The 16,158-nt window shown below is 50.6% G+C and overlaps 4 protein-coding genes across 4 annotated transcripts; 2 read left to right on the forward strand and 2 right to left on the reverse strand.

The window, feature by feature from the left end:
• Nucleotides 1–624: 624 nt before the first annotated feature.
• Nucleotides 625–9,760, forward strand: BO79DRAFT_46475 (FMP27 family protein). Its single transcript, XM_025689286.1, has 4 exons — nucleotides 625–5,409; nucleotides 5,460–9,389; nucleotides 9,439–9,539; nucleotides 9,590–9,760. The coding sequence occupies exons 1-4, from the start codon at nucleotides 814–816 to the stop codon at nucleotides 9,648–9,650; spliced, it is 8,688 nt and encodes a 2,895-aa protein (XP_025536307.1). The 5' UTR covers nucleotides 625–813; the 3' UTR covers nucleotides 9,651–9,760.
• Nucleotides 9,761–11,100: 1,340 nt separating this feature from the next.
• Nucleotides 11,101–12,801, reverse strand: BO79DRAFT_289790 (ribosomal N-lysine methyltransferase; the record flags this gene model as incomplete). Its single annotated transcript, XM_025688818.1, has 6 exons — nucleotides 11,101–11,455; nucleotides 11,554–11,665; nucleotides 11,743–11,805; nucleotides 11,863–11,920; nucleotides 11,983–12,597; nucleotides 12,667–12,801. 6 exons carry the CDS (start codon nucleotides 12,799–12,801, stop codon nucleotides 11,101–11,103), a joined length of 1,338 nt encoding a protein of 445 aa, XP_025536308.1.
• Nucleotides 12,802–12,981: 180 nt separating this feature from the next.
• Nucleotides 12,982–13,968, forward strand: BO79DRAFT_46492 (N-terminal protein methyltransferase). Its single transcript, XM_025689287.1, has one exon. The coding sequence runs from the start codon at nucleotides 13,076–13,078 to the stop codon at nucleotides 13,793–13,795; it is 720 nt and encodes a 239-aa protein (XP_025536309.1). The 5' UTR covers nucleotides 12,982–13,075; the 3' UTR covers nucleotides 13,796–13,968.
• A 150-nt stretch (nucleotides 13,969–14,118) lies between these two features.
• BO79DRAFT_210814 (uncharacterized protein) lies at nucleotides 14,119–15,913 on the reverse strand. The gene is made up of 6 exons (XM_025682893.1): nucleotides 15,513–15,913; nucleotides 15,332–15,450; nucleotides 15,217–15,278; nucleotides 15,137–15,162; nucleotides 14,734–15,083; nucleotides 14,119–14,684 (listed from the first exon to the last, which is right to left on the reverse strand). The coding sequence occupies exons 1-6, from the start codon at nucleotides 15,688–15,690 to the stop codon at nucleotides 14,430–14,432; spliced, it is 990 nt and encodes a 329-aa protein (XP_025536310.1). The 5' UTR covers nucleotides 15,691–15,913; the 3' UTR covers nucleotides 14,119–14,429.
• Nucleotides 15,914–16,158: the final 245 nt, after the last annotated feature.

Genomic DNA, 16,158 nt, shown 5'->3' on the forward strand with positions numbered 1-16,158 from the left:
AACAAGAACGACCACGCTGCTAAGCTTTGTGTGAGACCGGGTCCCATCGAGCAAGGGGAAAGGGAAAAATGCTTCCCGATCGACTGCAGCAGCCCTCTGAGGCTCGGAAGATGCGTCGAATTGCTTTGCTTGCATTTTACTTTTTCATTTTCTATGCAGCGGGCAAACCCACATCTTTTGCCAGTTTAAGTAAATTGCTAAGCAGCAATGCCGAGCCAGCCGGACGGTCCAGCCAGAGAATAACCCCCTCGTTGGTCCATTGCCGGCCTGGAAAAAAAAAAAGTGGGCGGCTTTCCGCTTCCAGTCTTGAGCGCGACGGGTTCGACCTTTCCGCCGCTGACAGGTTGCCGCTCCAGTGGTTTGGCATCTATGGCTCGCCCTCCCGATCGTCCTCACCTTTCATCATAACGCACTGGGTTTCACGGTGGTGGTGAAGGACGAATAACAAATCAATATTTACATTCAGGGGAGAAAAGGGACGAAGAAGCATGACTGACTTACGCCTGTTTCGTTACTCTCACAACGTTTCTTCAACCCCTCTGCAGCTCTACCCTTAAACGGAGACCTGTTCTCTTTCCCGGATCCGCCGAAGTACAACCCCCCCCCCATCCCCTCTCTTCAGGAGGGTTGCGCTGGATCTACTCGGGGGAGCTCGTGTGGTTGCATAGGCATACCATTGCTCCCTCCAGTCATTTTTCACTCACCTCTTCCGTCTAGAATCACTCCGCGGTCTCCGAAACGCCTCTCCATGATCTCTTGTTGGACGGTTGCCCATTTTGTGCAACGGATCGGTCCTACTGACCGCGAACTACGATGACGCTCTTTAGCCCGACCACGGTCCTCGTGGGCTTCCTCCTCCTCTACCTCTCCTCCTTTCTCATATTCGCTATCGTTCGGATTGCGACCGGAATCTCGATTCAACGAATAGGATATTTTTCTCTCCGCCGCATCGCATATGTTCCCCGAGATGGCCTCCAGATCGAACTCCGTGGCCTCGGCCTCTCTCTACACCCGCCCTCGTTCGCGCAACCGACATGGCTCAGCATTCGCCTGACTGAACTAAAATTGACTCTGGACCCTTCAGCTTTGACAAAGGGGAAGAAGTCCGCCGCAAAGCCCGATGCATCGGTTTCGGAAGCCCCGTCGGAGAAAGAGTCGTCCACCGCGCCGGATAATCGGGAAGACAGCTCTTCTTCCATACCCAAGAGGAGCAAGACATGGCGGAAGCTGACCCGCATGAAGGAGCAAGTGAAACGACTGCATCGGCAAATACATTGGTTAAAATTGGTGGATGTGGTAGCCGTCAATACGACCATCAATCTCGTGGAAGCTGGTCAGATCCAGGTTGGATCGCTATCCTTGGGTGTCGATACGAGGCGCAAGATGGTGGATCGAGGGAAACTCTTCTTTCGACGCAAGAACCAGGGCCCTGACGAGCATCGACCGGCGGAGTGGGTCATGAATGTACAGAACGTGCTACTCGGGATAGACGGAGCGGAGCCAACCGAAGTGCTGGACAATGTTCGGGTCAACATACATGGGCTTCTTCACAAGGATCTCGAGGGCCTAAGAGATGCGTCCATCGCTTTCAAAATTGGGCGCATGCATATCCCGTACGACGATGTGATGACTCTGATGCAGCGCGTCAAACAGTCTCGGCAGTCGTCGGTGGAGCCTACCAGTATTGAGACCGATGACGAGGTCTCCTTTTCAGACTTTGTGGAGGAGCTGGATCAGCCCGGAAGTCGAGACGACACCATTGTGCAGGCAGTCGCTGACTCCAAGGAGTTTGCCGGGTCAATCCTTCGGGGTATACAAGGAATACAGGTTGCCCTGAGCTTCTTTAGGTTAACTCGAGCTTTCGAGCCGCCTTCGTCAAAACAAAATCCCGTGTATCTGAACGTGGTGTCGCATGAGTTAGGCATTGATCTTCACCGGATGGACCAAAAGAGTCCTGCTCATCGCATGTATTTCCAACGCGATGATGTCGCCCATCAAGCTCTCCTGGCGGCCATCTCTTTGTCGGTCACTTTGGATGATTGCTCAGGCGAGACGGACAACATACTTTATATCCCAATGGCGACCACAACCATCAAGACCACGCTCCCTTCAAAGACGATTAGCTCCTTCGATGACCACAACCCGGAGGAGCGCAATACCAACATACTATTTGCTAATTTGGTGGTGACGTCCCCATCACTCGATCTAGAGCCAAAGCAGGTCTCTCGGCTCTTAGGGTTGACTCAGGCGAAGAAGGCGTCTCCTCGTGGAAAGAAGAGGGATAACCATCGTTTGATTTCCAGGCTTCTTCCCAAGGCCAGTATCAAAGTATCTGTTCACGAACCCGTGGTTCGATTCGTGCTCCCCATTTCCAAGCCTTCCGACACCCCCGACGACGATTATAATCTACTAATTTCCTCTATCTCCTCTATTTCTCTTGACATTGAATCTTCACATTCGTCCGAAGGCGGGGTTCACTATTCGCTCTCTTCCATTTACCGGGTGGCATCGCACCAGCTGTACTATCAAACCCCGTCAGGTGTGAAACATAATCTTCTGACGACCGAGAGCTTGGAATTCAAGGTGCTACTTAGTGCTTCGCCAGAAGTACGCGTGATTGCATCTGGGAGTCTGAATACCTGTTCTGCGCACATGGTCAACGATGAAGTGAACCGTGGCATTCATCAGGTGCTTGAGCAGTTCCGGGCTCAGACGCGACACAGAAGGAAGGCCTCTATGTCATTTGAGGAGCGGAAACCTAGTGTGCTCAGGCGAATTCCTCCGTGGCTGCTTCGTTTTCAATTCGAAGCCACTGGCCTCAGCTTGGAGATTGCTGGTGTTGACACGAGTGTCTCTGAGGTGTCACGTGGTGTCTCATTCCAGCTACAGTCGTGGACCGCAGACTACAGAGCCCAGAAGTCAGAACCAACGACAGTCAGTTTTGCGAGAAGACGAACCCCAAGTCACTCTTACATTGGAGATGAGTCGTCCTTCCGGTTTCCCCCTACGTCGCCTCCCAGACAGAAACAGGTGGGCGCTACAGATGGAAGACGGCTAGCCCTCCATGTCCGCGGCTTCGAGGGGTTTGTCATTGAATCCGAAGACTATTTGGAAGCCGAGCCCTTTTTCTCACTACCGAGATTCGAGGTGGCCCTAAGCACGATGAGTGATCGTCTTGGTCCGATTAGTAACCTCAATTCGGTGTTCAAGGGCGTTTACCTACAATACTCCCTGTACCGCTACTATTGCCTCGGTGTTGCGATGTCTGTGGTTCAGGACGCTTTCATGCGAAAGTCACCGGATATTCCTGAAACGCCCATGTCCCCTATTCAAAAGGAATTCGCCTACCCCCCATCACCACGTCCGTCAGCGAGGGGCGAGCTCATGACGTATGATGTCCGAGCAACTGTCATACAGCTCAAGACCTTTATGCCTGCTGATCCTCCAATGTTGGTTCAAATCTACGGGTTGACCGCTGGCTCGCATCGTCTCTCCGCTCCATTTGCGAAAGCACATCTTATCCGGTTACACGCAGAAGCGCCAAAGCTCAAGGGTGTGTGGGCCAGAATCATAAGCATGAACAACGTTCGCATTGATTTACGTAAGATGAAACTCAAACATGGCACCAATCTTGTCGAGCAAAGGAGTATAGATGTCTGGGCTGATTTCATTCGATTGGGTGTACCGCATCACATGGTAATGCATCGCATTTTTGACAACGTGATCAATACCTCAAAAGCACTCAAGCAGCTTCATGAACGCTTCAAGGGTCACTCAGCTGAATTTGGATCAGTCAGAGAACCGGAAGAGCCTAAGAAGATTCCCAGGGTGTCGTTGCGCAGCAAGGCTCTGCTATTTGAATTGGAAGATGATGCTTTCGAGTGGAAACTTGGTTGCATTTATCGCACTGGTCTTATAGAGCAGCGCCAGCGCTTGGCACGCGAGGAGGCATTCGAGCTGAAATTACAAAAGATCAAGGAATCGGATCGCCGCTCTTCGTCGAGACTTCGGGCTCGATCAAGCCACCGGACACTTCGTAGTGAACGTGTTAGCGGAGAATCCAGGAGGAGCAAGAGTGCCGACCCTAAACCGCGGAAGAGCCTGCAGGATGACAAGCGTGGCCGAGGAAAGAAGTTCCGCTATGATACCGAGGGAGCTGCCTGCCTGTCTTGCGAAGCCAAGGTTTCAGCCGAGAATGCCTGGTTCCGTCTCCAAGAACACAATTCTCGGTCCTGGAAGGACAAGATCGATTCTGCCCTACGATTCCAGGGCACGTCGATCAAGGAAGTGCGAAACCTTTTCTCCGGTGCTGATGAGGCCCCTGAAGATGTTCAAGAAACGGAAACTGTACTCTCGATTCCGAACAGACCTGCTCTCTTGGCCGCTTTGATAAGTGACATTAACCTCGTCATTGATAAACCTTTCTTCCCCTTGGAAGATTACCCCAAATTCCTCAACACAATCGGCAAAGGCATGCCGATGTCCATGAAGTATGCGCTGCTTGTTCCCATGAGTATACAGCTGGAAATGGGAGAGGCGCGCGTCAACCTGAGGGACTATCCCTTGGATTTGCTGCACATACCAGCTTTACGTCCCGGGCAGTCTCCAAGGCTTCCTAGCTGGTCTCTTCGAACAAACTTTGTCATTGCCGAAGAGTATCGTGACTATAAGTCGGCGAGGCAAGTTAAACTTGAACTGGTACCCTCTACGGAGCTGCCAGATGGGACCACGAGCCCTCCTTTTGCGATTGAAGTCTGGCGATCTGTCTCTCCTGTGAAAACTTACTCCGACCCTACAATTGAGATCAACACGAGTCTACCAACGAGCATATCATGGGGCATGTCTTATCAGCCTGTGATACAAGATATGATGAAGATCATCGAAGGGTTCACCAAGACAGAAATCGACCCCTCTGATAGGGTTGGATTCTGGGATAAGATCAGACTTAGCTTCCACTCTCGAATCAAGGTTGCATGGAAAGAGGATGGAGATGTTCATCTACGTCTGAAGGGTTCGCGTGATCCATATGTGGTAACAGGGTTCGGAGGCGGATTCGTCATGTGCTGGCGCAAAGATGTCAGATGGGAAGTTCATACTAGTGACGATCCCAAGGAATTCATGAGCGTCAGAAGTGGAGAGTATGTGCTGGCGATACCGGACTACAGTCATGAGGCTCGGTATATGGCCGAAGCCACAGCTCAGGACTTGGAAAGCACATCCACGTCGAGCGACCTGAAGAACGCCGCTCACTTCAAGAAGGTTGTCATGAAGCTTTCTGGTGACGTGAAATGGGCTGCCGGTTTGGTATTCGAGCGTAACGTGGATGAAGGTCAACGGTCATTTGACTTCAAACCGCACTATGAAGTTGTGCTCCAGAACCCCGTTCATGTCGACCCTGCGCAGCGAGAGGTAGGCCAACATCCCGTAACAAGACGATTCAAGCAGCTAACCTCGGGCAGACTTATGATGCCTACCGCGGGTTCCGCAGTAATCACATTCACTTGTCAATATCCGTTGTAGCCCCTGAAAGCAGGAATTGGTCCGTCGACTCTGTTCAGCCGTCTGCAAGCTACAATACTGTTCACTTAACCCCTCGGTTCTTCACACACTTCTTCAACTGGTGGTCTCTCTTCTCGGGTGTCATGTCACTCCCTGTCCGGCAAGGACCACTGTGGCCTGGTATCACCAAGACAAGCAAGAAATTCAACCGTCATCTGGCCACAGTCAAGTATCAACTGCTTTTCGCTCCTTTGTTTGTGGCTCACATCTACAAGCACAAGGACCGAGAAGACTATGCTGAGGATGTGGTGACAGCAACTGGCATCAAGGTTCGGTTGGATAGCTTGAAGCTTGATGTACATCAAAGACGGGAGGAAGTCAAGACGCTGGCAAAGGGTCGCCTGAAGCAAACGAAGGCAAGCGCGATGCGTATCAACCAAGCGGAATTGGATCTGCAGTCGGCGGATTTCAGGGCTGTCTCGGCCAGTATTGAGGGCACCAACCTTGACGACATTGAGCAAAACAAAGACGACATCATATCGTCCTTCCAACAACCTGTGGCTTCTGTTGACCTGTCTCGGTTTACTATACCCGACCAGAATCTTGATTGGATAGACATGGATGATTTCGTGGAGTTGGATTGGATATTGCCCCAAGAATCAAACCCGCGCACACAGATCCTGCCTTTGGCGTTTACACCACGGTTTACCTATTTCCGGCAAACAGACCACGGCCAAACCGCGCCTGACGAGACAGGGTATAGCACCTTCGGTGATGAGCCCACCCATGAATGCGTCATGTCGGAGAACAATGAACCTCGTCGGGTACAAATGGAGCTCATCCGAGACCGACTTGCTGCAGTCGAGGCGCAGACTCGCGACTGTAGTCGTACTATCGGCGAGCAGGAACTCCGTCTTGCCAAAGAGATCGATCCCGACCCCGCACTCAGGAGTCAGCATAACGACTACCTTAAACAGGCAGAAACGTTGAACCGAAGACGGACTTTCCTCACTGCCGGGCTCCAGCGAATTGAGCGGCAGCTTGCGCGGGAAGAAAAACTCCCCACGGAAAGGAACCCCGAAGCTTTCGTCCAAGACAGCGCTTCCCGGATGGGAACAGACTCCGACTCGACGAATGATGGCAAGGAGGCTGACATGGATGGCTTGTACTCCACTCCTGACGATGATCTGGCAAGTGACTTCAACAACAGATTCATCATCCACAATATCCAGTTGAAATGGAACAATTCTTTGAGAAACATCATCCTGCGCTATATCCATCAAGTCAGCCAGCGCCGGGGATTCGTGTACTACATGTCTCGGAGAGCTGTCAAATTCATCCTCGATATTGTCGATGAACAAAACAAGAACAAGCAAAAGCATTCTAAACTGTTTCGCACTGCCTCAAGACGCCCATCGGATGCTGGCGGACTTGTCGACAGCGAGGATGATGATAGTATCGAGGATCGGATCGAACAATTGTTGAGTGATGCAAAGCGCTACGTGAATGCAGAAGAGCAAGAGCATCAATCCGACCAAAGGAGACATAGCGCCCCCAAGTCTGATGGCTTCAGCGAAAACATCGCACCGGAGTTTACACCTCAGAACAGCTACCATCTGCGACTCATTGCTCCGCAGATCCAATTGCAGAGTGAGAAGAACCAAAAGTCTGTGTTGGTAGTCGCCGCGAAAGGCATGCAGCTTCAAGTTGTGTCGATTATGGACAAGGAGCGGGTGTCCGACGACGTCAGTGGTCTTGTGCAGCGTCGCTTCTCTCTTTGCATGGATGGAGCCCAGTTCTTCGTGGCTACGCAAAAGAGCCTGATGAATCATATAGCATTTTATGCTGGCAACAAATATGGAAATCCTCCGGGCTCCGCATGGCCACCTTGGCTGAACCTTGAGGCACTGTTCGATTTCGAACTGAACCCGTTCGGCTTTTCAAGGATCATACAGAAGACTTCGGCTAGTCTGCGGTACGACAAGTACAACAACCTCCGCCTGAAGTACAATGAGGAGGTGGCGAAAGGCCAGTCAGACCAACAGTATAGTGTGCATGATACGGAACCGAGGATGGACCATATTAGCGTCGACTTTCCTCACTTCCGTGCCATTTGCGACTCCGCCGAGTACTACTCTATGTACATCATCATTCTTGATCTTCTCCTTTATAGCGAGCCTCTTGAGAAGGTCCGCAACGAGCGCTTGGAGAGGATCATGCTCACATCCGATTTCAGTGATCTGAGAGGTGCACCGGAGATGGTTTTCAAGCTCCAGTCTCGCATCCGACAGCTGGAAGAGATCAAGGAGCATTTCCAGATCCATGCCAAGTACTTAGATAAGCAAGGCTGGGAAGACCGGCTGGTGCTGGAGAAAGATCTGACTCAATGTGAGGATGAGCTGTTCTTCTTGATGAAAGCTATTACCTCCTCTCAGAGGAAGATCGACCCGAATATGTCGAAGACACAAGGGGTCCTTCGCTGGAATATTTCTGCCAGCGAGGTGGTTTGGCATCTGATGAAGGACCAGACGGAGCCGCTGGTTGAGTTCCAACTCAGGAATGCTGAATATGACCGCACGGACAACAGCGATGGCTCGAACCATAACCTAGTTGCAGTTGAACGATTGTATGGTCTGAACCTCCTTCCAGATGCCATCTATCCTCAGATCATCGTGCCTTATCTCGACCAGGCCCGTGGCCTCAACGGCCCTGATGATTGCATGATCAAGGTGAAGTGGCATATGTTGGAGGCAGTTGCCGGTATCCCTGTCTTGGATGATTTTGAGGTGTCCCTCTTCCCTCTCAAGGTTCAGTTGGAGCGGGAACTTGGCCAAAAGGTATTCGAGTACATGTTCCCCAACGTCGGCTCTACTGCATTCGAGAATGGTGGATTTTCGCCCTTCATGATCAAAAACATGAAGCCACTTGATGATTCATCTGATTCTGATGAGGAGGAAAGCCCGACGGCTCGTGCACACCATGATAACAGTGATCTTTCAACCGACGATCTGCAGCTGAAGGGTCCAGGAGCAATTGAGCTGAGGCTGCAACCAACGCTGTCACTATCGGAAGAAGCCAGACCGAAGTCTCAACACCGGCAGCTCAGAGGTCTTGCCATGACCCCTCTCCACAAGGATACTAAGGACAACAACCACATCCGACCTTCAACGAGTGGCGGGTTGACAAAGAAAAGATCAGTGGACAGTCTACGCATATTGTCTAGGCAGCCCACCGAGAAATCCGTCGCTAACACATCGGGCGGTTCAGGAAACAATGAAGAGAAAAAGAAGTTTGCACTTGGAAGGCTACCAAACAAGGGCAAGAAGGAGACTCCTGATGATCTGTCCCAGATGATGTCCCGTGCGTCAAACTACATGACGCTTGCCCACGTTAAGGTGCATGATGTGGTGCTGTGTCTGAGCTACAAAGGCAAGGGAGAGCACAACATAGAGGATCTCCACGACTTTGTTTTCCGGTTGCCAGTCCTAGAGTACCGTAACAAAACCTGGTCGAACCTTGATTTGGCCTTGCGGCTGAAGAAGGATGTTATCAAGGCTCTAATCTCGCATGCGCCCGCCATCCTTGGGAACAAGTTCTCACACCACCGGCCCTCGAAGCAGCAGCAGAAACGATACCGGGAGCTGGCCAGCTCAACCCAGCTCGTACACTATTCCGATACCGCGGTGAATGCGTCCGATCACGCTCATAGCATGGCCAGCGCAGATTCGAACAGCGAATATTCAGAGTCTCAACGCTCTGGGAAGTCTGGCACAGGCACTTCTCCACTTGTGCGATCCAACTCTCTCGGGTCGAGTATGCTCCACGAGCCAAGCGGGGTGATACCGGACTCTCGCTCTGCGAGCGAAGTTGACGTGGATGCCCGTTGGGAGGTATGTTGAGGAAGACAAATGGTAATGGACGCCGCTAATCAGCTTTTAGCAATCACGACGAATCGTCAACCCTCCCACTCGACCCATGACTTCAGGCAATGCCATGCCCAGGTCACAGACAATCAAGACCTGGGACGAGCCGGAAGAAACGTCAGTAATGCCTGAGCTGGCCCTATGGTATCCAAGCTAATGTTCAATAGGACTAGTCACAAGACATCAATCCGCAATTTTGGCCGGAAATTGATACCTTCTCGAAAATGAGCCCGCGTCGCTCTACTTAGCTGGCTGCCTCACCGCTGGCTTTTTGCATCATACATTTCTATTATAATCCGTCATTTGTTATCTGCACATTACTGGCCTCGCATTTGCCGTGTGATACCCCCAGCGCAGTGGGTCGTATATAGGCGTCAACGCTTTTGGTTTCCTGTTTCCATCGACGAATTGTCCGATGTCTCCAGGTGTTCCAGGGGTATAGTGTGATTTACTTCACTTCTTGTGTAAAGTTGATTATATTTGGTTTTTGTGTGGAATACATTAATTTTAGTAGCGAGTGGCGCTGTCCGACACTTGCTTTTCCTCTTGATCTGTGTTGCTGGTGTATAGTGTACGAAGGAAGATTACGGAATAAAGGAGCTCTCGTTGTTATTTTGGCACGCGCAGTGGACATACCATATATGAACCGTGTATGATAGGACAGGACAAGACACAATTTTGCCAGCCACTACTTATGCTTACAGTGTAGAGGTAGCACTAGCACTCCGACCAAATTTATAGACGAAAGAACATAGATCAATCACCTTGATAACGTCGAATCCGACAGAGTAATCTTCAAACAAGCATGGCATCTCCCCGGCCGAGCGCCAGCATGGCGACTATCCCAATTTGTCCGCGGACAACTCTGATTCCTTTGCGTAGCTTCCCAACACCGGTCGAGGCCATCACTGCCCAGATGGCCACATTCCATGTAGGTGTATACTTTGTGAAGGCACATGTTGTTCCTGAGAGGATGGAGATAGTAGTGCTGATGTCAATAGATGTTGTTAGTATGTGTAGTAGTAGTAGGCACCAAGGTAAATGTGTGGGAATGGAATGGGGACAGAGGGAAGTATAAGTAGGAGGCGGTGGGTGGGTCGAGGGGGATGTTCCAAGGTTTTGTTAGTGTATGGGTTTTAGTAATTGGGATGTTGCGTGATGATGTTGGGGATTGCCATTCATGTAGGTTAGATGTAGGCTCATGTTGTTTTGATCATTGGGATAGGCTGTTTAGTTAGTATGGTAGGGCGAGGAAAGTGTCCTCGACGAAGCAGATAGAGTAACTACTATATCTCTATGCAGGCGGATTTCTCCAGAAGTTGGTCTAGTATCGATTCTCGTTTATTTTCGTGTCGATCCGAGGCACTGGTATCGTGCGTAGTCTATGTTCCGTTCTGTATGCTTACTAGGGATCGATTGTTTATTATAAACAGTAGTATTAAGTGGATTTGATCGGTTTGGGACTGAACAGACTGTGTAACACAAGATACTAGATACTATAGCGTCGCTGGCTGGAGGACATGAACTGAAAGCACAGAATCAGTAAGGATTCAGTGATGCAAATATCGATATGATCGATTTCTTTTCTTCTTCAAGTGTATGTAAGAGTGCAATGCAGAGTATATCATGGTGTTAGTAATTTGACAAAGACTTTGCCAATGCAGCTGTAATATGCAGATTATTCCAGTTCTTCAAGAACGTCCTCGCATATCCGTCTGATCTGTCCCCATCTATCCAGCAACATTTGTAATTTCTCTCTTTCCCATGCTTTTGATCCAATTTCCTTATCGCTATCTCCGATCTCTTCTCCTAGATCTCGAAGCAGATTCGCAATAATGTCCATCGTCCCGATGCACTCTTTCAGATATACCTCCACCCAGCCTCGTATTACGCTTGCGGTCTTCTGCGCGTCCACGCCCCGCTCTGAGCGTCCGTTTACGTAGGCGCGCCACTCCCGGAGATTCATGTATTTTAGGCATGCGGCGTAGTGGAGGGGGGTTTCTTGGGTGAGGGGGTGGGAGAGGGTGTAATTTCTTTTGATATGCTAAGTTAGTATTGCGTATCCAGCTTTGTGATCGTGTTTCATGACCCAGGGTTAAGGGACATCGAAGGATAGGGTATGTATGCTCACCCAAAAATCTCCTGCTTCGCTAATTCCTGTTTCTGGGATATGCTTAGATCTTGGAAGATTATGTCGTCGAGGTAGATGCTGTCGGATGGGTTGGTGGAGAGGGTGAAGCCATCTTTAGTCAATTGTTAGTTGTTGGTCCATTCTTAGGTGGAACTGTTGTTTTGACCAGAGTAATGGTAATATACTGACATTCAACTAAAAGAAAGTCGTTCGAGTGGTTGCCATAGCTCATGTAGACTTCTTCGCCCTTCTCTGGATGATGTTATTCTTGCACGTATAGACGTTAGGAGGGGGAAGGGGGTTGGGTACCATATCGCCGCGTTGCTCGGAAAGTATACTTCTTTCCGTCAAAGTTGACATCGCATGCCTGTACATTGTCAATACATACACTCTTATACAGATGGTACATCAACATAAGGATAAACCCACCGCATCATCAACATGATTAAAATAATCTGCAAACGGCACCATTCCAATCGCATCATTCCAGTCCTCTGGCTCATCTTTCCCAGGAGAGACATAATAAAAGCTCCTCGAATTGATAATGCACCAGTAATAAGCGAACGTCTTCCACTCAGTCTCCGGGTACACTTTCAAGACATTTGCCCAGGCATCTTTCAGGCGCGTTTCTTGTTGGCTGAGTAGGTTTTGATATCGTGTGTCGTAGTCTACGCCTACCGGAACTTTGGAGAAGGTGTTCCATTCTCCAGAGATGGAGGGTGGGAGGAGGACTTTCCCCTTATCTTGATCTTGATCTTGTTTCTCTGCTGAGGAAGGGTTGGCGTTGGCTTCGTAGCTCGAATTCGATACCCGAAGATGCGCGGGCCAAAGGACCGGCATGCTATCTTCAAACTCATCAAACGAGGGCCATACTCTCCGCCAAGCATCTAAATTCTTCAGAAGAGCTGGATCGCCGTGTGTGAGAAAAGCAGCCATTATCCCATGTATTGATGTCCCAGCAGGAAATTGCGATGTGAATGATGATGGGATAGAGTCGATAGTCAGCATTAAATCCACAGGAATGGTGAGCATGATCTCATTGTTCTATATAAATTAGCAATGCACCATAGTATCTCATCCCTAGGTCTAGGAGTACAGGATTCAGCAGCCTACTTTTATTGTTCGCGTCGCCTTCATCCCCAACCGTCGGCCGGGGAATCGTGCCGGGGTGACGCCCTTTATTTTGATCCCCGACGCCTCAGCCCATTGCATGAACGCAATATGCTCATCGCCAGGTGAATCATCCATCTTCTATCTTGAATTCTGCGCTACTGGACCACGCCGTTGAGATCTGTTGACGCTTGACTCCGATAGGAATCGTGGATGATCGATTGGTGTAGTTCTGCACCGATTAGATAAGCCGATCGATAAGGGAAATTTTATCCCGCATCAACAACATCACATCGGGTGGGATACATCCCTTGCAGGAGTTCTCTCACTCGCTTACTTACTTGAAGCTTGCTTATAGAGCTGCACCGCGCTGCGCTGTGCTACACTACTGCTGACAGCAGCCACGCACACCATGTCCACCCCCAGCGACGCCCCTCCCGACTCGCACATCGACCATGCCGCTTCCCTCCGCTACTGGAACTCCGTCGCCGCCAACACAAAGACCATGCTGGGCATGCTAGGCTCGTACCCATGGTACACGCGAATCGATCTCCGAGGCTCCAAGACCTTCCTTGGCAAGGTCCGTCGCATGATTCCCAATTGCCCGACGGAGGGGAAGCTCCCACTGGGCGTGGACTGCGGCGCAGGCGTGGGTCGCGTCACCGAGGGTCTCCTCAGCCAGGTCTGCGAGCGCGTTGATGCCGTCGAGCCCATTGAGAAGTTCACCGAGGTGATTCGGAACTCGGAGCTGAAGCGCACGGGTGTTGTCGGCGATATCTATACAATGGGTCTGGAGAATTGGTATCCTGAGAAGAACAAGTACGATTTGATCTGGACGCAGTTCTGCGTGGGACATCTTACGGATGTGCAATTGAGGGAGTACTTTGTTCGATGTCGGGAGGCGTTGACGGAGACGGGGATAATGATCGTGAAGGAGAATCAGTCCACCGATCCGAATGGGTTGGATATGTTTGATGAGGAGGATAGCAGTGTGACCAGGACGGATGAGAAGCTTCGGACACTGTTTAAGGAGGCTGGGTTGGTGCTTGTTGCGTCGGAGTTGCAGTTGGGATTCCCGAAGAACTTTAAGCTCTTGCCTGTGAGGTTTTATGCGTTGAGACCGTCGACTTGAGGGTCTTTGGGAGATTATTCAGTGATGTGATACGGCGGTGCTGTGTACCTGGTTTGTCGGAGGTTCTGGGTAGCGTCTGCCGTTGGGACTTCTGAGTCAATGCGGATTCTAATGCCTTTGGAGCCGAGGTTCGCGTCCGACTATCAGTGCGGACGCTGGCAGTGCGCAGCCCCCCTTTGAGGGACGCAAAGTGTGCGCAGCGGACAATATACCCAGACGGTGCCGTGCATACTCCTAAGGAGGAACATTGCAAAACCCGTCGCAGACTAGCGGCTTTGCATACTTACTGTGAACGGATTGAGATGCAGAGTGCTTAGTTGAATGGTACGAAGTACCATATCTATCTATGCTAGCTGCAGAAGTGATGCCAATGCGAAATCAACAACCCTGGGAGACATGTTGTTATCGACAGGATCAAGGAGTGTGTGATGACTATGCAGTCTTCAAACACAGGCCAGAAAGCATAACCAGATCATGTATGAAAGTAGGAACAAGCAGGGTATCGGTGTATATAGTACAGTGGCTCAAGCCGTCATAAACATTCCATCATCAAGATTTTCTTCAAAATTCCTTATCTCGTCACTCAGCGTGGTAGTGTCACGGCTGGTAAGGCTCTGCGGCCATTTGGCATACCTCAATGATCACTCGGTGTAGACGGGGGAGCCTGCTTCTCTCGGAACCAAGGCACGAAACTTGGCAGATGATCCTGCATCGCCTCAAGCCTGGTCCGACCACCACTGGGCGCATCAGGGTCGTCGGTGTACGGGATACCTCCCTGGCCCCGGTTTTCTGCCCAAGCCTTTTTCTCGCGCCGAAGATCGCTTTGGACCCAAGGTATCGTGACCAACGTCCAGAGGCCAGCCCACGCGAACGGCAACGACCATCCTAGCTACACACCACTTAGTACCATGTGCTGTAGTTGCTTGAAGTTCACTCACAGTGTATGCAACTGGCTCTGAAACAGTAAATATAATTGCCGTAATGGCGGCAGCGACAACGATAGAACCCCCAGCCCAGAAACAGTTCATCTGGAACAGCATACGCCGGAAGTACGGGCTAGAGAGGTATCGAGTGCGAAGCGCATATCGGTAGATCTGACCACCACCCCCATCAACGGCCACTACATCCTCGATCAAAACATATAGGGCGGTCGGCATTGTCGAGCCTTTGGGCGTTGATGAAATCCGAAAAGGCGCCTTAACACCACAAACACGAAGGATGTCGAGTGCCAGGTACATGCTGCCGAAGTAAAACATCACCGTCGGAAGGACCATGGCGACTAATCGGACTATTGACCACACAGGTTAGCGGAGACACAAAGGAGACGAAGAGAGGTTTTACCATATGGTTCTTCTGGAACGGTTCCTCTGTGGTGGTGTTAGTCTAGTCGTGGACAAATGGATGGCAATGGCAACACGTACACAATTAGCTCAATCGCCAGTATCAACCAGACGATGGTGAAATTGATATGGAAGAAATCCAGCTACATCCGGTCAGAGCCCACTTCTATACAAGTTATAGCCACGGAAAGCGTACCCATCCCTTCCTAGCGTTCAATGGCCGGGCTCGCGAGTCTTTCCGGAACAAGTTGTATAGACGATAGAAGTATTCGAAAACCGATACACCTCCTAACGAAGCCGTCACAATACTGAATACTATAGGACAGTGAATGAGTAGCTGATTTATGAATAAGGTAAAGAGGCAGATATCCACGTACCCAGGTTGTGCGAAAGATCAGTGGCGTACCAGAGCGCCCAGTAGAGGACGAGCGGTTGGGCCAGAGTATCAATCACGAAGATTGTCCAGAAGATGGCGATGGACTTCTTCCTCGAGCGCAAGGAGTATGGGAGCGGTGGAGGCTCAGGACACGCAGCAGGCCTCGATTCCTCGTCCATCGAGTTGGCAGTCGTGGTGCGGGTGGGCGAAGTTTAATTTGTCAATCTCACGCAATCTGCAATGGCCGGGTCTAGGGTAATAGTATTCGAGAGACAAGGGAAGGCATGACGGGAGAGGACGGAGATGGGAATGGGAGGAACAGGAAGGAGAAATCCCAGAAATCCCAGATGAAGTCAATCTGACTGACGAGAGATAAGCCAGAAAGGCCGGAAACGACGGCAGGGACGCCTCGTAAACGAGCCCAAGGCTTTCAGTGGAAGTGTTTTTGCCATCGGCGGCATCGGTTGGTTTTTTGGCCGTGATGCCTGACGTAACCGGGCCGTGATGTCATGCTGCTAGTTGTCGATCCCGCGCTCCAGACCGGTTCTGCACAGGATTTGTGAGACATCGTGGTTTCTTTGTTTATTCACCCTCGGATATTGCAAGGAGTGAGGGCACCATTATACTTCCTGTACTTCCTGTACATA

The sequence above is a fragment of the Aspergillus costaricaensis genome, assembly GCF_003184835.1.
Source record: "Aspergillus costaricaensis CBS 115574 unplaced genomic scaffold BO79scaffold_31, whole genome shotgun sequence".
Taxonomy (NCBI): Eukaryota; Fungi; Ascomycota; class Eurotiomycetes; order Eurotiales; family Aspergillaceae; genus Aspergillus; species Aspergillus costaricensis.